General features: G+C 39.4%; 3 protein-coding genes across 4 annotated transcripts; 2 read left to right on the forward strand and 1 right to left on the reverse strand.

Annotated features, from left to right (window-relative positions):
• Nucleotides 1-2,338: 2,338 nt before the first annotated feature.
• Nucleotides 2,339-10,385, forward strand: LOC135944412 (receptor-type tyrosine-protein phosphatase eta-like). Of its 2 annotated transcripts, XM_065491332.1 has the most exons (25): nt 2,339-2,684; nt 2,736-2,878; nt 3,370-3,443; nt 3,499-3,547; nt 3,609-3,809; nt 3,865-4,323; nt 4,393-4,635; nt 4,821-4,940; nt 5,520-5,636; nt 5,693-5,814; nt 5,872-6,058; nt 6,114-6,241; nt 6,302-6,431; nt 6,494-6,591; nt 6,642-6,813; nt 6,874-7,158; nt 7,210-7,474; nt 7,526-7,818; nt 7,874-7,953; nt 8,008-8,142; nt 8,206-8,334; nt 8,390-8,541; nt 9,146-9,281; nt 9,338-9,398; nt 9,451-10,385. In XM_065491332.1, the coding sequence occupies exons 3-25, from the start codon at nt 3,378-3,380 to the stop codon at nt 10,044-10,046; spliced, it is 4,224 nt and encodes a 1,407-aa protein (XP_065347404.1). In that variant the 5' UTR covers nt 2,339-2,684; nt 2,736-2,878; nt 3,370-3,377; the 3' UTR covers nt 10,047-10,385. The 2 variants fall into 2 exon arrangements, with proteins under 2 accessions (XP_065347404.1, XP_065347405.1); XM_065491333.1 differs by having other exon boundaries at nt 2,339-2,878; nt 4,414-4,635.
• Nucleotides 10,386-10,391: 6 nt separating this feature from the next.
• On the reverse strand, nt 10,392-11,400 carry LOC135944417 (uncharacterized). Its single transcript, XM_065491338.1, has 3 exons — nt 11,115-11,400; nt 10,655-10,897; nt 10,392-10,565 (listed from the first exon to the last, which is right to left on the reverse strand). The coding sequence occupies exons 1-3, from the start codon at nt 11,268-11,270 to the stop codon at nt 10,434-10,436; spliced, it is 531 nt and encodes a 176-aa protein (XP_065347410.1). The 5' UTR covers nt 11,271-11,400; the 3' UTR covers nt 10,392-10,433.
• A 464-nt stretch (nt 11,401-11,864) lies between these two features.
• LOC135944416 (nucleolar transcription factor 1-A-like) lies at nt 11,865-17,681 on the forward strand. The gene is made up of 11 exons (XM_065491337.1): nt 11,865-11,964; nt 13,912-14,100; nt 14,151-14,278; nt 14,331-14,588; nt 14,645-14,766; nt 14,824-15,073; nt 15,128-15,400; nt 16,165-16,445; nt 16,744-16,927; nt 16,980-17,114; nt 17,168-17,681. The coding sequence occupies exons 2-11, from the start codon at nt 13,914-13,916 to the stop codon at nt 17,264-17,266; spliced, it is 1,917 nt and encodes a 638-aa protein (XP_065347409.1). The 5' UTR covers nt 11,865-11,964; nt 13,912-13,913; the 3' UTR covers nt 17,267-17,681.
• The last annotated feature ends 1,756 nt before the right edge of the window (nt 17,682-19,437 follow it).

Raw genomic sequence — 19,437 nt, forward strand, 5'->3', positions numbered from 1 at the left:
GCAATATTGCGTGATAAATTTAAAAAAAATTTGGGTTCATGAAGCGCTAACAGATTACTGTAACTTGTGCAACCTAAACTGATTCGGGGGGTGACTCGTGTGTGGAGAAATGAATTCAGAGGGTACAGTTGTTGTTGTTTAAAGCTCCTCTCTTGCTGTAAAATATTATACTCTTTAGTGCGGGTGACATTTCGTAAATCTGGTGAAACTGGCCTTGGAAAAACAGAGCCTCTTATTTGTTTTGTATGTTCAGCACAGCAGGTCTTCAAGTCAGGGGTGAATGAAACGGGGGAGGGAAATGCTTGGAGAAAACAAAATATGGCGAGCCCGCGATCGCTCATACAAGCTTGCTCAAATAATTTTCGTTTTCAACATTTATAGTTTATGAACAAACAATGATAATATTTAGGATTGTTTAATGAGCATTCGACTTTGTACACCGCGCTTGGTACGCCAACAAATTAAAACTGTCATTTAATTTTGATTCCCTTTTTATGCGGTTTATCAATCAGTTTGTTCTATATTGAGAAGAGACGAATATTATACTGAATGCCTCGGGCGGGGTGCAGCAAGTGCGCTGCCTTTAGTTGTTGCAATGAACTTGCCGCTGGCTCATCGCTTTCCTGCACCTCCAAATATTTCTTTGTATCGCAAGAAGCAACAGAAGAGCTGTCAATGAAAATTTATGGCGTAATTGTTTCGGGATGGGAGCGAGAGTTGGTCAGCAGCACCGCACTTCTCTCTACCATTAGTCGCCCACGTGCTTCAAGACGGATTAGACGTGTGATATTCGGTGTTTACGTCTGAAATTTAATTATTAATTATTCAGAAAATGACCGGAGGAACCTGTCGACTTCGTGTTGTAAAGGTGAGAGCATTTTATTATCTTTGATGGGATAAAATTAGCCTCAAGAATTAGATCAATATTTTTCCTATCAATCTCTCTTTGTTTTATAGTGACTAACATTACTCTGTTAAATATTTAATAAAATATTTGAAAAGTGGTCAGGACGGAAGCCTCCGAGCAATATTACTGTAACATATAACTGAATGTATCGACGTCGTGGCGCTCAGGGTGCACGAGGGGGAGGAAAGTTATAACAGTCGAGGAGAGACTGCAGAAGAGAAGAGACGAAGTCGAACCACCAGCGCAAGCAGTCGAGCCCTCTCTCTCCCTCCTCGCAGCCCTGAGCAGCCGAAATGTAGCAGACCGACACGCAATAAACATTACGTAAGGTAATACTGCTCTGTTTTCCTTTCCCTGCTCGCACCCCCTTAGCCCAAATGAGGCATTCCCGAGAGACATACAGCGCACCCAATACCTCCGGAGTCCGAGAGCCCACGACGAATTAATTCATAAGCACACGTGGAAGTCGAAACCCCCGGTTTCCAGGGCCCTGGCGGCCGAGGGACCCGCGAGAGCTCGCCCTCCTTTCGCGTGCGGCGCGGCCGCGTGTTCCTCAGACAAAAATGTATGTTTTTTTAAATTGCTTCATGGAAGTGCTACTTTAAAAAATTTCATATTGGTTATATTTTTGGCAGCATATAGATTGCTTTCTCACTGGAGCCATAATTAGTTGTTGTAAAATCGCCATGAAATTTTCATGCGGTGTGTATGAGGGTATGCCAATTAAAATGCAAGTATGACCCACCGCTTGCGACTTTTTCTGCTTCTAAAATGTGAAATACGATGATAAACTTACTAGGGTGGCAGTTCATTTAAGTCTCAATCAACTTCGTTTTATTTTCATCTGGGCGGGTTGTTCATATTTCGGTCATACCACCTCTAAACAACCCCTTTGCAACCCCAACCTATAAACAAGACAGAAATTCAACTTCCTCAAGACGATTTTTGTGTGTGTGGGTTTTGTAAACACAAAACAGATTTTACTCGATACTAGTTATTGACTTAGAATTCCTGGAAAATAAGTTAATTAATTTATCTTTCTTGGCTATGTGGAATTTACAGTTATTGATAGTTCATTTCAGTTGGGAGGGGGGTAAAAAGGAATACAATCAACAAAAATTTTGATCAACATCTTTCCTCTACACTACACTTTAAAATAAAAACAAACTATTGCGGGACTGTGAAATATCCCTGTCAGGCCTCTCACAAAAGCTCGTTTTATTTATCATTTTATTTTATTTCCAAACTCTAAACCAAGAAATATGAAAGACTGCATTTTTATGTTGTGAAATGGGGCGGATTAAATTCGCTGAAACTGGTCCGTCAAATAAATAACTCTGAAATTAATGAGGTTTTATAAAGTTTTATTCGAATATAATATCATCAACCTCTCAATAATGCAACCAACTTCAAATGAAAAATATTTCTCAAAGAACATAAAAACGATTAAACTAGCTGCTTATCAATTCCATGTTAAAAGTGCTCGGAAACAGGAAATGATTATAATACACCCAGTTGCGACAGTGTGTGTATTATAAAAGATGTACATTTTCAAAACGAGAGCTTGTGTGAGTGTGTGTGTGTATTAAACAAACGTCCGGGCGCACAGTCTAGCGAGCGCAGAGCATCACATTCGTCGCGGGAGGCGTTTTGGCGCTCGAGTGTCGCCTGCTTGGGGGTTATCTATAACAAAACCTGGCTGAGCCATGTGCTTCTTAATTATTATTACGAGAGCAGTGTGCCAGCCAAGTTGAAAGCAGTTTGACGTGTGCGAGAAGTGAAACAAATTTTGGTTTATTTTTCAAATCCAAATTTATACTTCTACAAGGAAAAGTTCAGCGGGGAAGTGGCGTGAGGCCCACAGTGATAAGCCGCGCTGACCACAATCGTGCATTTATTCCTGGTTCATACATTCGAGTGTACACTTGGGCCGATTTCTAGCCTCAACCACTCACGCTTCATCTGCACTATGTGAGTCTTTAATTTTATTTCAATTAAGCTATTCAAATTTCGGTTGAAAACAATGTGACCATGTCACTATAGTCACTCATTACGGAGTTTTCTCAAGATTGATTCGTTGTGCTCTTTATCACTTAATCAAACATTTTTTGCATTTATATCAAAGACATTGTTTGATTTTAATTCGAGTGCAAATACTATGAGAGATTATGCGCGTAGGCGATTTGCGTTGGTGATAATGAAGAGGTTTGAGTGGTTTTGAGTTTTAGAGAAATGTTTACCTATCAAATTTTGTGATTAAGTTATGCGTCTCGTCGAGTCAGTTGGGAATATTTTATCTTGGGTTACATTTTTTGTAGACCCTATACGGCACAAGAAGCACCAGTCAAATTTTTCTCTTCTATATTTAATTATTTAAATAGGAAAAAATACGTTTTGTTAAAATCATGCAAGGGTTTATATCGCTGCGTATTTTTTTGAACAAGTTCCGCGTATGTTTCTAGGTGTGGCAATGTGTAAAATGAAGCTGAGGGAGGTTGCATTGGTTCTTTTTCTTCTTGTGCTAATCCAAGGAGGAGTGAGTAGCAAAAAAATGCGCAAAAGTATTATAATATAATTTTAAATAATTTTAGAAAGGGAACAATGTGTCAACGGAGGCTAACGCTGATAAATCCATAGAAGGTGAGAGGGATATATTTTATTATAACATTTCCCCTATGATACCAAGCTACACAATTTACAGGCAAAAATAATGGACCAAAAGCTTTGGATAAATCAAATGATTCTTTGAGCTCAAATCTATCCAGTTCAGATCCTACTGAAGAAGCCCCTGTGACAACACCAGCAACGAAAAACACATCGCTTGCATCAAAAGTCACTCAACCAGTCTCTACCAGCCAGTGGTCAACTTCTTCAACAACACTGGGAGTTAGACAGCCAGCAGGTACAGTATCTTACTCCTCAATACATTGATTTTGATGTGATTTTCAATTTTATAGGAGTAACGACAGGAAATGAGCAAACTTCGGCCAGTAGCTTTGCTCCTATAAATGGACCCCCGACTACCCAACAAATCAATGCGTCAACATCTGCATTTCCATCAACGATCACTCTAACAACAATTGTAATGGGAAGCACGTCAAAACCTAGAGCGGTCATGACAAAGCAAAGTTCTGCTCCTTCAAATGGACCCTTGTCTACCAACAAATCTATTGTGTCATCAACAACCCCGATTCCATCAACAAGTACTCTAATTACGGCTACAGAAGAAGTCTCTTCAACACTAATTACATCCCAAGATGAAAACTCAAAAATTGAGGAAAATACTGCTTCTATCAGATCTGAGAGCCAAACATCAACGGAAAACACTGACAGTAGCGCATCTGGCGCTGGAATTCCCTCCACCGACTCCAGCAAAGAGCCAGCTTCTCCCGACATCACAGAAACCCGACCAACAAGTAAGATTATTATGTTAAGCCTTCTCTCCATGCACAATACTTCCAAAGAAGCGGTTATACTGATTACAGTTTTCCAATGGTTATTTACAGGCACCAAAGAAAACACTAAGTTCAGTACGGCCACAACTGCTGATGAAAAACCGCGAAGCTCTACACTTTTGACTGAATCCATGACTCCAGGTGAACTTCTACCCTCACCGCAAGCCGTTAATGCAGACGACTTATCTGCAACAACTAACAAGGCGGCCAAATCTGATCCAACGACAACTGACAGGACTTCCGCAAGATCCACCCAAAAAAATAATGCAAATGGTAAATAGGGGATTTTTTCATTTTAGCTCCTCTTTCCTTGATGTTAAAATTCGCTTAAAGCGGTAGAAATCTCTGATGCAACAATTTGTTTATTGTGGCATTATTACCAGCACGCACAACATCAAAAAGTTTGATTGCAAATAGTTGTGTATTGGGTTGATTCAATTTTTAATTTAATATTTTAGATGCTGCCTCAACTGAGAAGACAAGTACAGTCGGGACCAACAATGGCGAAATAAATGGAAGTTCTGCCCGACCAGCACAGACCACAGAGAAATCCTCTACAGCAAGCGAAGATGAGACAAGTAACATTATTTAGCACTCCTCCAGTTCCATCAGAATTATAGTCTTTATAAGCCAAAATGTTGGTGCCCAATCGTAATTTTGAACTCATTTTGTGTTATTATTGATTAGACGAGCAAATTACCAAGCCGTTGGCTTGCATCGTTTATTACGTGATTTGCGTGCACTCGCACTGTGAGAATCCGAGCGATGTTTGGGGGATCGAGTGCGGGCTGACTTGCGCCTAAATTAGATTCTCTTTTGCATTGCAATGATGATTCCGTTCAATTTGGGAGGGTTACGAAATTGCTGGTTCGCACCTTCCCAGCATACGTGAATTAATTTCATGGGACGAATACAGTATCTAGCGTTTCAATAAAAGACCCAATTGCGGGGAAGTCACTGGTCCTTTTCTGGACACTGGGCTTCCTCCAATGAGTCTTGTGCGCCCTGGTTATTCGTTCGCAATGTTATTGGGACGCGGAGCTTTCGCGAGTTGTTCGCTATCATTTCTCAAGAGATAAACCGATCAAAAAAAATCTGCATACAAATTGTGGTCCCGATAAAAGCTACTGTTCTTATGCTATCATTTATTTTAACAGTAAGAATGTTGGATCCACGACCGACTACCAGTGATGGATATGCATCCTCTCTATCCACGAATTCAATTGATACAAGTACTGACAACGCTCCAACAACGACAGCCGTTTTCGGAGATAGTAAGATTATTGCTTTGGTCACTTAACCAGTAAAAATTACTGAATTTTTTTGACAGCCACTGAAAACAACACAACATGCGTTTCCAAGTTGGTTCAAAACTTGAACACATCTAGTGAAACATGGAAGATTATAGTAAGCTGGGAATCACCATGCAAAGGGAAAGAGTACACATTTTCGGTAAAATCTTGGTTTATCAAAATCATCAAATTATTTTTAAGCAACCGAACTACTTAGATCACTAAGAATGAGACTTGCTTAAATCCTGCTGACCCGCAAACCAAAAATACAAACGAAACGAGCATGATCTTCGACACTGGTTTGAGGGGCGATTGCAATTACACGTTCAGTGTGGCCGCTCGTCTCTTGAATGATGCGACCAATGATGCAATGATTGTTACATCAGAATCAACGAGTCTAAGAAGTAAAAAACATGGTTATAAAGAAGCGATTTATTTTCTTTGTCACTGTTCTTTTAGAACATAATGCTGAATTAAAAGTGGAGAAAATAAAAGCAGAATGCAGATGGAATCTTTCATGGATTCCAGAATCCGAAGAGGTTGCTGACATAGAAATAATATCCATGACCAAGACTAAAAAAATAAACGTAGGTTTCAATGTATATAATGAAACATAATTTCATATCACATGAAATGGATGCTGACAGGCGACTTCTGGAACGGCAACAGTGGAGTACGCAGACCTCCAACTCAAGGAGCGAGCAATTATAAAACTTAGCTTTACCAACAACAAGTCAGTAACAATACCTGTCGGTGAATCAGAAATCTATGATAACGGTAAGTACAACATCCTCGCATTACTTATCTTGAATCATTTTTGTGATGTTTGTTATAAACAGGAACCAGTGCAGTGCGAAATCTCAAATTTAACGATTCAAAAAATTTACTGTCGTGGGAAAAACCAGAAACTATTTGTGGCTCAGTGAAAAATTACGAAGTATGTATCCAAAGAGTAAGATTAGTATGTATTCTAAAACATTTTTCTAGGTTAAAATCAATGGTAATAAAACCTATAACACCAAAGAAGGCTCGCTAGAGTTTCGTGTGGATGAGAACGTAATAGAGATCCAGGAAAATGCGACAGCAGTGGTCACACCTCTTGACAGTAGCGACAAAGCTGGCGAGCCAGCAGAAGTAAATTTTACCAAAAAGGACGACAGTAAGTAGTGAACTGTGGTTTTTATTTTGCGACCAAACTAAAATACCATTAAATCAACAGTTCCGCCAGAGCCCTCCGATAGTGCTCAAGCAAATATAACTGGATCCGCTGACGCGTCAAAACCGTCAAGACAAGTGGTTATTAGCTGGCCTAAAAATCTCTTTGGATCGAAAGAAATTGTTCGATGGGAAGTACTGATACAAAACAGCTCGGTTGCAGACAGCGAAGCTGAGACAGGGGGATATGAAGTTAATGCAAAAAAGCCACTCAAATGGATTGAATTTACCCAGGGCCAAAAAGGGTTTTACAGGCCTACAAAAGACGACTGGAAGCCTAAAGAAGAAGGTGTGTGTAAAATAATGCAGAGGATTTTTGAAATTAAAATATTTGCTACAGGAGGGAAATATTTCCTGGTGGTGGGCACTGAGGAGTGCAATAATGAAAAAGACTACTGCAACGGACTTCTCAACCCAAACACAAAATACACATACAAAATCAGGGGCTTCAGCAAAATTGGTTTCAGGGACTCACGTGCACTGTCTGTTGAAACAGGAGAGTACACGGGGGTGGCGAGCCAAATTGTAGTTTCCATTTTGTTCATCGCCATAGCTGGAGTGGTAATGTTTGGATTGTACTACACCAGGAGGAATCATCCAAGATGGTAAAAAGCATAAATTGTTTAACACGATAATTCACTGAGCAATCTGTCCAGCATACAAAAAGCCATGATATATCTCAGACCCCTGAGACAGTCTCGGGATCCAATTTTGGAAATGCAAGAAAAGAGACCACTTGTCAGCAAAGCCATTCCGAAGGATGAGTTTTCCAAATACTTGGAAGAGTTGTTGAATATTGATGAAAACGAGGAGACAAACGAGCTCGCCGAGCAGTTCAAACAACTCGCTCTGCTAAGCCCACCCCCGCCTTCGACGCATCCTGAAAACTATTCGGCGGCGATGATCCAGTATAACAAGCACAAAAATCGATACATCAACATTTTGCCATGCAAGACTTGAATTTTCGGCAGAATAAACTGTATTCTAACTGCAACTTATTTTAGATGACAGCACGCGCGTTGTGCTCAAGCAGATCAGCCCCAATGACCCGGAATCGGACTACATCAACGCATCATACGTGAAAGTAGGACAATTTTAAAATTATAATAAGCAGATTTTAACTATTTTCAAAATCAAGGGTTTCAGCGGTGAAACGGAGTATATTGCTTGCCAAGGCCCACGTGCCGACACGGCCGAGGATTTTTGGCGGATGGTTTTCGAAAAAGACGTCTGCGTAATAGCCATGGTCACCCACTTGGAGGAGAAGGGAAAAGTAAGTGGCTACTGAATAGCACTGTATGACTAGATATTTTTGTAAAACCACTGCAATTTCCAGGAAAAGTGCCACAAATACTTTCCAGACATGAGAGAGACGATTCGATACGAAATGGTAGCAGTCAAGTGTGTTTTGCAAGCGGATTTTCCTGTCTTTACCAGAAGAACCTTTTTGGTCCAAGAGACCAACGTAAGTTTTTGTAAATTAATAGCAAAGATCTGTTAATGCCAACCTTAATCGATAGGGAGTTCTCTTGAAAACCGTGATCCACCTCCACTTCAAAGAGTGGCCTGACTTTGGATGTCCTGAAACGACCGATTTGCTCTTGAATTATACCAAAAACGTGAGAGAGGCCGCGAATGAGCATAAGGGAGGGTTAATGCTGGTGCACTGCAGGTGAGTAACGACTTAAACGTAATTAGTTTGATCTAAATAAAAAGTAATCTCTCTCCCGAAAATTATTTTTTTGACAGATTCAATGCGATAGATAAAAATAAATTTGAATTGTGAGCACGGGTAGCAAGTTAGTTGGAGAATATTTTTGATACAATTTGATGGTGGTGCTGCCCTAGTGTGGACCCTGTTGGACACTGTATATGAGGGCACAATATGTTTAAGGCCATCAGAAATTCCAAACTGGACTAATTTTAAATGTATCTTGCTCAATTATTATTACTCAATTTCTGAAAGTTTGGAAAGCGCCAAAAATGTCTGGGGATGGTTGAAAATATTTTTAATTTTGGATAAGAGTCATTTAAATTTGTAATTCCCCGACCTGAGAGAAAATAGAAGATTTTTGCACCTCTAAAAAAAGATTTTTTCAACTTATATTTTTTACATTATTCTCGAACGATATATTATTATGCATCATTCCCGCTCGAACGGGTGAGCTTTTTATTATTCGCTTTCGTTAAAATTAATTAAACTAGCCTGTTTCGAGCTAGTAAGATAAAAATTTGTACACTTTTAATGATCATTAAAACTAATTTAAAATCTGCAGTGCTGGGGTTGGCCGCACCGGAACTCTAATAGCGCTAGACATACTGCTCCAACAGATCAGAGTGAGCACCTCATTCAACATTTTCGACACCATTTTGCAAATGCGATACCACCGAATTAACATGGTGCAAACTGAGGTAAGATTAGAGTATGATTGATGAATATTTAAAAAGTTGGAATAATTAAACCACAGGCGCAGTACAAGTTCATTCACGAGTGTGTGCGGGACGCAATCGAAGAGGAGAAGAAAAATGGTAAAGAATCAAATTGCCAGTAAATTTGGAATTCTGATTCTGGATTTTTTAGGACAATGGTTTGCAATTGGAAATGGCGGAGCAAACAAACAAGACCCAATCTACCAGAACTTAAACAAAGAAAAATCTGTGAGCATCATAACAGAGATCAATGAAATCGACGACGAGGTGGACTCCGAGATCGAGAAAAGCGCAGAGGGGAATTCGACTGAGGGTACACAGGACCAAATTTACCAAAACGTGAACAAAGAAAGGCCCCGTAGCATTAAAATAGAGGTAAATGAAGTGAAGGACAAGGTTGCCGTCGGTGTCGATTTTTCGTCTGACTTTGGTCAACAAAAGCCTACTGACATTGATTTAATAAAAAATCATGCTAAAGACGAGGTGGCCACCGTAATTGAGAAAAGCGCGGAACAGAATTCTCCTGGGGAAAATCAAGATCCAATTTATCTGAACGTGAGTCAAGAAAAGCCTCCTGAAAGCCAGGAATCTAAGAACGACGGGAGTGGGGAAAAACCCACTCAACCCATCATTCCAGTTTTGCATTTGGCAAATGCTGCAGAAGCAACCAATGAGAATGTAGAAATGACAGAAGAAATCGTGCCTTTAGTTGAACAGTCAGAAACTCTAGAGGTCACAAAATTGTGACTTGACTTTATATAAGACTTACTTAAATTATTTACCATGTCAATTGTTTTTAAAAGTCCAAACATTCCAGACGGAAATTTCAAAAAGATAGTTATAATCTGAGCGAAGAGCTCCATGCCAAATATTTAGCTCCACTATGTATTTATCGATTTGTACATATTTAAATTATTGTTGAGTATTCATTTGTTAATTAATTGTAGCCAGGTTTTCTGGGGGAACAATCAAATATACTAAATAACCCGATATTGCTTCTAACAATAAACTTAATACCATATATTTTTAGCAGTTGTTCGCGCAATGTTATGAGTTGAACTGGATAAATAAATTTAAAAAAATAAAGTGACCTTCATTATTATTTCGTACCTTTATTGCGTAAAAAAATCAATCTTAAAGATCCTTTTCTAACAAGTCAGCATAAGCAACATCTAAAAGGTCAGATTCAGCAATATTCAACTTTGCCATCAAACTTTGAGCGATTTCATTTCCTTCTTCGACAGTTTGATCTTCTCGCAATCCAACCTTCAAAACGTATACATAAAATTAAAATCGTGACCTTAAATCAGCACTTTAAAGTACAAAGAGACCATTAAAACTGTTAGAAAATTTACCTCCAGTTCCATGAAATTTCCCAGGCCCTTGACCTCGTCAACGTGGATCCTGGTTTGGTCAACCATGAAAAGATGTCTTTTCTTCTGGACAACCAGTCTCTCACCCAAGGAAGCCGCCAAGACGGCACGTAGCTCACTTCCGGATGAGCCGACTGAACTCTTTTTGTAGGTGCTTAGCTTGGGTCCTTTGGTGTCCGGTCGGTCGTAATATATCAGCCAAGCTTCTTTGTTGCCTCCGATTTCCTGAGATATCAAGGAAAATATAATTAATACATATGAACGACCAGTGTAACACACATTATCATAATACATATATCTATTCTATATATTTATGTATCTATTATGTATGTATGTACATACATAATTTCTCCCGGCTTTAAGGCTAAATTTCATTTTTTGACTTTCATGGATTGCTGTGTAGTTTAATTTTGCACAATAGGGTTAAATTAAACTTGCCTACCTCATCACGAAGTTTTAACCTGCCATTTTTCGATGGGAAAAAGACATCAACTTGATTCAAGATTTCCTCCGCTTTGCCGCCGCTGACTGATTTTGCACGAGTCAACAGGTCCTCAAGATCGTGAACTCGAGCTTTGATTTCAACATTTCGTTCCATTTTTAAATGACAGCTTAGATGGCTGTTGGAATGCAAAATGTTTAAAAGAAAAAGACTGGGATTTGGTTGAAATGGTAATGATAATTTATAGAATTGGATTTTCCTTTGCAAAAACCCGCATAGAAATTTTGTTTGTTTGTTTATGTTTTCGTTCGTTCTACGAAGCACCAACATGATAAAGAGAAAATCACCGTAAAAATAAAAGGGTTTCTCCTCTCTGCGTAAAATTGAGTGCATCATACGCATTAAATTAAAAATAAAAATTTATTTTCTCAATCTTAATTCCCTTGAAAATAAATTTTGGCTTAACATTGCTGCAGAAATAATTTACGTGGTTGGCAAAATTGTCAGTAAAATATTTACCGGTGAAGAAATTACGACCATAACTTAATAATGAATTACTCAATTTCAGAGTTCAAACGTTTACCCGGATAGCTAGATGAAAAATAAAGACATTCTCTTTAGAAAAGTATTTAAAACTTCTGAAAAACATGAATCACAAACGGAAACACAAAGTAAATTTTTTGCAAGTGCTTTGAAAAAATAACCGGTTAATATAGCGCTACCGATAATTTTAACTTAGTGCGCGGCACGCCGGCAGTGAGAATGTTGTTTGGCTCGGATCGGCTCTGAGGCTTTACAGTGCACGCGAGTAAGGTTTTTGAAGATTTGGACGCCAAGAAACTCTACACTGGTAAATCCTAGCATATTTTTTCATTTACCTTAATCGTTACAATTTAATGAAAAATGCCTATGCCCGAATTTTATTCCGTATTGGCTTTAAATCGGCAAAATGCATGCTGGGAGCTAGTTGCTGAACCGAGAGCGAACAATATGGCCGCTCTCCGCTGTCGCTTAAGCGATGGCCGACAACCGGGTTTGCGTGAGGCGCCCTTCTGTACGATTTCTTTAATTTTGGTCTCTCTGCGCCCTCCGCCAACCTTTACCCTCCTACTGATTTCGCCCTTCAGAGCGTAGATGCAATGAGTAAAGGTTCTGTAGCGGCATATGCGTTATCAGCGGCGAAAAACGGGTTTCGTCAACGAGTCGCACGTAGGCGATCGCCGTCAACGACCCCGCCGCTGAGAGCTCGCCGGGCTGACGGTAGGGCGGCGGCCGACAGTGGCAGACGCGCATCATTCCCGCCGCCTCGACCGCACTTGCAACCGTTCCGATGGGATGCCACTTTTTGATACGATGTCGCCGTCTAGCGCCGTTTTCATTAGAGCCATGGACAGCCTGGACTCAAATGATCTTTTAATCAATATGCCTGTTATTAAATTTTAAAAGAATTGGGCTTGATCCAATTACCAATCTCAATGTTTACCGTTGTGATATAATTATCAAAGATGGTATTGATCAAGTTTGATTTGTTTTTTAACTCCTCATAACTTAAAATTCTAAATTCATTAACTTTAAACCAGCTGCGGTCTGAAGGAAAGAGTGAAGGTCTCAGCCGCGTAATTTTTGGCGGCGGATGGCTGAACCGGCTTCAGCCGAAATTTGGCCCGATGGTTTTTGCTAGCGGCCGGCCTGGTGCAACTGAATAAATTTTAAAAGTGAGCAAGCGAAGTTTGATAGTGCTTGACGACCAGAGACCGGCAAATTTTGGGTCACGTAACCAGCCGCTGTGAGTTTGGCCATTATGGTGCACCTGGCATCGTTAAATTACTATCGAAAAGTGCCGGAAAAATAATTGGGCTCCTGCCCTTTGGCTTAAAAAAAATCCAGCCGCCGTCGGACCAAAATTCGGCCGCAGCCGGTTCAGCCAGCCGCCGCCTAAAATTACGCGGCTGATTGTGAGACATCTAGTCGATTTTTGCCTACTTTTTGACTGCCTGCCGATGTAGCTTGGCCAAAGTCACGGCGGCTAATGGCTGATCACGTGGTCCAATATTTGCTGGCGGCTAGCTGACAATGAGACCTCATCGTTTTTTATTCTGAAGGGATTTGTGAACGGGGAAAAGTGATGACACTTTGATAGAGTGAGACACTAGACTTATATTTCTTCAGCAAGTCATGAACTGTAATCATTCTTTCTCTTTAGCCTTTCATTTTCTGAGCAGCACAATTAATATATAATCCTTCGCCACTTTCACCAGCCTAGAAGGCGTTTAATTAAGATCAATTAAAATATTTTGATGGTTAAATAGAGGCAATTTTAAGTGGAGGCTGGCTGGGCAAGCTTCAGACGAATTTTGGCTTGGCGGCGGCTTAGCATTTTTGCTGGCGGCTCTCGCGGCTAACAAAATTTCAAAAGTTTAGTTTTATAGTGCTTAACGGCTCAAAGGGGCGGCTGGTGGCTGACCCAGAATTAGCCGGCTGGCGCAGTGAGGCTGGTTGAGATCTCTAAAGATAATTCTTTAATTTCTCGCGTGTTTTACGAATGTAAAAAAGAAGAAAACTTGTTCCATCTTTAGAGTCAAATACCATAGAAAAAAATAATAATTATATATTTTTTGGTCCAGACATTTCAAATTATTTTTCAACTATATTTGCCTGGCACGTGCCAATGCATCGAAACACTCATTCAAAATAAGTTTAGTTTTGGTAATCGTCAGTAACAGTAATTCATTGCTTAAAATATATTTTTGTATGCCGCACGAAAAATATGAAGTTTAGAAGAGTAAAATTTTTGCAGCAATGGGGAGAAGCAAAAAGAGAACAGCAACTGAGAGTGACAACGAAGCTCCTCCAGTCCAGTCGTCAGAAGATGAGCTGCCAGTGACCAAGAAGGCTAAGACCAAGTCAACTAAAAAGGAAAAAGTCGCTGTCAAGCCAGTTGAGGAGGACCTGGAGGAAGAAGAATTGGAGGAAGTGGAAGACTTTGGTATTATTTTGAACGCAAACGACCAAATCGATACTTATGATAAAATTCAGATGATGATGACGGCAAGGGTTGGACGCAAGCAGACCTCTTGAAGCTATTCAGTCGAATGGAAGTGCACATACCTGAGAGGGACAAGAGCAAGTTTGAAAGCTGCGCTGCGAAACTAGACTGGAATGATGTGAGCTGAAATACCTGAGGTAAAAATTACAATTTAAAACGATTTTTTGCAGATTGCCTTCGACAATTTCTCGGCGGCTGACTGCAAATTGAAGTGGGCGGCCGTGTCCCTTCGGCTGAGGCGCTATCGCCTGCTGAAGGAGCTGTTGGATGATGCCAAAGAATGGGTGTACAAGCCCTGGACCAACTTTTACAGGAGTCAGAAGACAAACCGGCATCCAAAAATGCCCAAGAGACCTCTGTCAACCTACATGCTCTTTTATATGGAGAAGAAAGACAAGGTTGCTAAAGAAAGGCCCAATATTGAAATGGTATTTTAATCAAATTAGTTTATTTTTAAAATAATCAAGGTTTTTAATATTTTTAGACGCAACTCTCGAAGATCATAGCTGAAATGTACAAAGTCCTGCCCGAAAAGCAGAAAAAGAAATATGTTGACAAGGCTCAGGTGCAGAGGGAAGAGTACACGCGGAAAATGGAGCAATTCTAGTGAGATCAGAATTGAGTGTCTGTAGCTATCAATCAAACCCTGTGGTCTAATTGCAGTGAAGAGTTCCCAGAGCTGAAACCAACCAAGACGAAAAGGACCAAGTCTGCCAAGGAATACCCAGGGCCGCGCAAACCTTCCACCCCAATCACGCACTATTTGAAGGATAAGATGGAAAAGCACAGCAATGAACCGGAGAGTGAGCGCCAGAAACTGAATGATCAGTACAAACTAGCGTGGAAGGAACTTAGTGACAAAAAGAGGATCCACTGGATAAAAATGGCCTTGGAGGACGAAGAGAGATATAAAGTAAGTTTAATTTCATAACTTCAACCGCAGAACTCGTGACATTGTTGATGATAGATGGAGCTTGCCCAGTTCAAAGATGCAAATCCAGGCTTTGCGGATCAGCTTCATAAGTCTGTGCTAAATAAGGAAGAACGGGCGTTGTACGAAAAGTCTATAGGAAAGCCAGAGAAGCCTCCCAACTCAGGCTACAGCCTCTTCTCAAGAATCATGCTCAGCAGTGAAGAAATTAAAAATATCAACCATAAGGATAGGATGACTCAAATTTCGTCCATGTGGAAAAACCTGTCTCCCAAAGACAAGCGGAAGTACCATGACAAAGTGCAGCAGGTTGGTTGCTTTTTAAAGTTAATAGAAAAGGCAACGCCACAGTCCTTCCACCCCTAACAAATTTTTTCCCATTAAAACATCCACTTTTGTGATCTAAACATGAACCACCAGGCAAATTTTTTCTATTTAGCATTGCTTTCAATTTACAACCATTAGAATATTTTTTGAATACTTAAAAATCAATTTTAAAATCAGATTTTAGTTGAATTATGAATTTTGGTGTAAAGATTCTTCTTGACAAGTCTACTAGATTGGTGGGTAATTTTTACTTTTTGGAAACACATTTTTACATTGGCCCTATTAAATGTTATAAAAATTACTAATAATTGACCCTAACAACATTATTAAATTCTAAGAACTGATAAATATTTGCTGAAAGTAAATTAAAAAAAAATTTAGATAGTTGAATTCTTTAACTCTTAAAAATTACTACTTGCAGATTTTTTATTTTGAAATATTTCAATCTGTTGGCAAGTTGTCAGCTTTTTTCTGAGCGAGCATACGAAAATTTTAAAAAATTCGTAAAATTTACTTATCGATTTGTCTCGTCAAGGAGAGTGCACCATACTGTGATTGGATTAAACCATTTTGTATTTTAAAAATAATATGGAAATCTACATAGACGTATGTCCATAGTACACCTTTGGTGCTATAATCATTTCACTTGGTGGTCATTTTCTTCTAATTTCACGGAAGTCTTCTATTTAACCGTTAGAAAATTTAAGTTAAATAAAAAATAATAATAATTTGTTGTTGCATTATAGATGCTAGAGCAGTACAAGATGGACTTCGCCACTTACCTAGAGACTCTCACCCCTGAACAGAAGGAAGAAGCACTGCGGAAGGCAGGCACTCGTCGCAAGGCTGATGTCTTGTCAGGCAAGAAAAAGAAAATTGTTGACAAGCCCAAGAAGGCGGCGGCACACAACTCAGACGATGATGACGACGATGAGGATGATCCAGTGAGGACTTCCAAGTCATCTTCAAGCTATCCTGTAGAGGAGAAAGTTGAGCTTTTCAAGGGAGAGCCAGAAGCACCTCCACCGTAAGTGAACGTGTCTTTGTATTTCACGGATGTCATGGGACCACTTTTGAGCACATTTTCAGATTTCCAAAGTCCAGAGTTAAACTCCAAACTTTAAATTAGAAACCAAACTGACCAACTCCAAGTTTTCCAAAATTGTCCTATAATATAAATATTTTGTCCAACTTTTTTATGCAATCACCTAGCAAAGACTAATAATTATTCTTGTTGAGTTTGCTTGATCTCGTGCCACTTTTGTCCTCAATCTTGTGACATTTCGTCATTTTCCAATAATTGGCTCATGCTTTCACATTCACAGCTCTGCATTCAAGCTATTCCAAAATGAATTTCTGGTCAGTGCTAAGAAAATTCCAGAAGCCAATCGCGTCAAAGATTCGCACGCTTTTTGGAACCAGATGACTGAAACTGATAGGTCCAAGTGGCGCAAAAAGTTGCAGGACGCCAAGACCAAATACATCAGCAAATACGAAAACTTTTTGAAGGTACAACTAGTCGTCTTTCAAGCGATATCCATTAAAGCATTTTAATTTTCAGAGTCTTACCCAAGAGCAGTTGAAGGAGTACTCTATCATGAAGACTAATGCTAAGAAAATTAAGGCTGAAGCTAAAAGCGATGGCGAGGAAGACGAAGAAGATGATCATGACAATGACGAGGATGACGATAGCGATGTAAGCAAAGCGTGAATCACTCGAAAAGCGTTAAATTAATAACCGGTATTTAGTCTTCCAAGGAGTCATCGTCGTCGTCCTCCTCCTCTTCCTCTTCAGACAACAGTGGCTCAGAAGACGAGGACGGCAGTTCTTCCAGCGATGAGGACTAGAATAGTTTTATATTCAGGAACAAAGCATGCTGCCAATGAAGATAAGCCTGTTGAATTCTTACAGTATAACAGACAGTGGTCAGACACGGTCTCCTTCGGCGCACTACCATTTTGATAAATAATTACTGCGATTGTTTCTCAATAGGTTGTATTCGAAATAGTGCATTTATTGATTGATTTTGGAAATCTGTGTGAGGACCTCTGACGCCGAGATAAAATATGAGGCAAGCTCTGTAAGCTTGCCGTTGCATTTGTGGAGATCTGACCACTGAATCACAAGTTTAATTTTTAACTTCCCGGACGGGTACAAAATTCATCAAAACACGCATTTTTTTATTTTAATCATACGTCATACTTCATTATAATATGCAATCCGTTTACCTAGTGAAGGAAATAAAGTATGATCTTTATAAAATTTTGTGAAATATTATATTTGAACACCACTTCCCTCAACGCCCGGAAACACAGTTCTGTTGGTAGATTTAATGATTTTGGATCATTTGACACTAATGCTCTCCTCTTTTGTATGGTTCTAAGATCAACTGGAAACGCTAAAAAAATTGAAAATATTTCAAAAGCATGGAGTAGTAGGAAACTAATGAGACTTCGAACGGTGTATTAAGAAAGAAACATCAGTTGAAGATTAGAAAATGAGAATTAAATCACGACCTCTCTTGTATGCTTTTCATATTTGCTAAATGCAGGCCATCTTAACAGAGAAATTATTTTATATTATTATATATAACCAGCCGATAATTTATCTATATTGGCTGGACTGGAAATTTTTGTAAAAAATATTTTCTTTTAAATTTTAAAGATAATTGCAGTTTTGCGTTTGAGATATAATAAAATGCCTCCAATCAGAGAGTCAGAAGTTGAATGAACGTCAGTGTGTATATATAATGATTGTGTTGTAGGACGCAGTGTGTTGCATAACTCGCAGTTGCCAGTGGGATAGACGACGATCACGCAATATTAAGAATGATTTTGAGAGATTGCTTATATTGTTATTGGATCGCATATTCAGAGGGCGGACGGACTAGCTAATTTCCCTGGGGAGCCCAGATTTTGGGAAATAAATAGGGAAAGAGACCGCTTTTTGGTAAAGATCGACAATCCAGCGGTATGGCTTTTAGCACCTAGAAGGCTTATATATCAACACAGCCCTTCCGGAATACAATTCTATAGCAGTGCTAGCTGTTCGTATTGTTTTTTGTTCATATGTACGCAATATCCACAAAGCTGTGGCGGTCGAAGCAGAAAGGTCGCACGCAGGAACGTGCGGCGCTTGCATAATAATAATATAATAGTACATATGACTGTATTGTATATTATTATACGTTTGACCAAAAGCTGTCCGACGAATCATGTTGGCGTATATTACAACAACGCACAATACGATTTCCCTACTCTTTGATACGAATTGCGAGAATGGTCAGCAGGCGCAGAAATTAATTTTGCGAAAGACTAGCTCTGGTGATTAAAATCGATTTTCCCCCTCTTAATGAGCAAAATGCTCCTCTGCGCCAAGTGAAAATGTCAGCTCTTTTTAGGGAACAAACACCTGACACGCTTCACAGTAGTTAATTGGTTTGCTGAAACAAGGTGATGCAATTATAAAAAGCGGCCGACTCAGGCAGATGTCCGTCCCTTGTGATAAAAGATGTACAAGCAATTTTTTTGCAGGCTCGCGTGGTACTAAAAATGCAGATTGGACAGATTTTTGCGGCAAACGGTTTGCTCCTTTCCTTTTCACAAACAATATTTTCGCCTTATTCGCACTTCTATATGACGAAGGTTAGACCGCATTCAACCAATTAAGAGGGATATTTATAGGCCAAAACAATCTATTTCAGATATTTTTTTTTCAATTTAATCAATAAAAATCCTTTTTGAGCTCGATTCCAGGAAAGTAAAATTATGGTTCTGATATAGAGGCCTCTGAGGAGTCTGAAGATCTTGGTGTAATTTTTTACTGATTTGGCCAACCCTACTTTCCCACATATAATGCGAGTTGTACGGGCACTTTTTTAAAATTTAGAGTTTTCTCCATATCGGTTCTAATTGGTCATTGGGTAAAAAATAAGACATCATTGAGCTAGTGTTGTCATATTAAACAACTTTACTGTTGACCTCAAAGCGGCAGGTCAATGGTCAAAGTCACTTAATAT

The sequence above is a fragment of the Cloeon dipterum genome, chromosome 4 (genome assembly GCF_949628265.1).
Source record: "Cloeon dipterum chromosome 4, ieCloDipt1.1, whole genome shotgun sequence".
NCBI classification, from domain to species: Eukaryota; Metazoa; Arthropoda; class Insecta; order Ephemeroptera; family Baetidae; genus Cloeon; species Cloeon dipterum.

Excerpts from the sequence above, each read along its gene's own strand:
- LOC135944412 (XM_065491332.1), top strand. The coding sequence starts at position 3,378 with ATGTGTAAAATGAAGCTGAGGGAGGTTGCATTGGTTCTTTTTCTTCTT. Across the intron at positions 4,636-4,820 it reads CCAAAAAAATAATGCAAATG|ATGCTGCCTCAACTGAGAAG; the intron begins GTAAATAGGGGA and ends TTAATATTTTAG. Across the intron at positions 9,282-9,337 it reads TTAACATGGTGCAAACTGAG|GCGCAGTACAAGTTCATTCA; the intron begins GTAAGATTAGAG and ends ATTAAACCACAG.
- LOC135944417 (XM_065491338.1), bottom strand. The coding sequence starts at position 11,270 with ATGGAACGAAATGTTGAAATCAAAGCTCGAGTTCACGATCTTGAGGAC. Across the intron at positions 10,898-11,114 it reads GGTTAAAACTTCGTGATGAG|GAAATCGGAGGCAACAAAGA; the intron begins GTAGGCAAGTTT and ends TTGATATCTCAG. Across the intron at positions 10,566-10,654 it reads GAAATTTCATGGAACTGGAG|GTTGGATTGCGAGAAGATCA; the intron begins GTAAATTTTCTA and ends TACGTTTTGAAG.
- LOC135944416 (XM_065491337.1), top strand. The coding sequence starts at position 13,914 with ATGGGGAGAAGCAAAAAGAGAACAGCAACTGAGAGTGACAACGAAGCT. Across the intron at positions 14,589-14,644 it reads AAAGGCCCAATATTGAAATG|ACGCAACTCTCGAAGATCAT; the intron begins GTATTTTAATCA and ends TAATATTTTTAG. Across the intron at positions 16,446-16,743 it reads GAGCCAGAAGCACCTCCACC|CTCTGCATTCAAGCTATTCC; the intron begins GTAAGTGAACGT and ends TCACATTCACAG.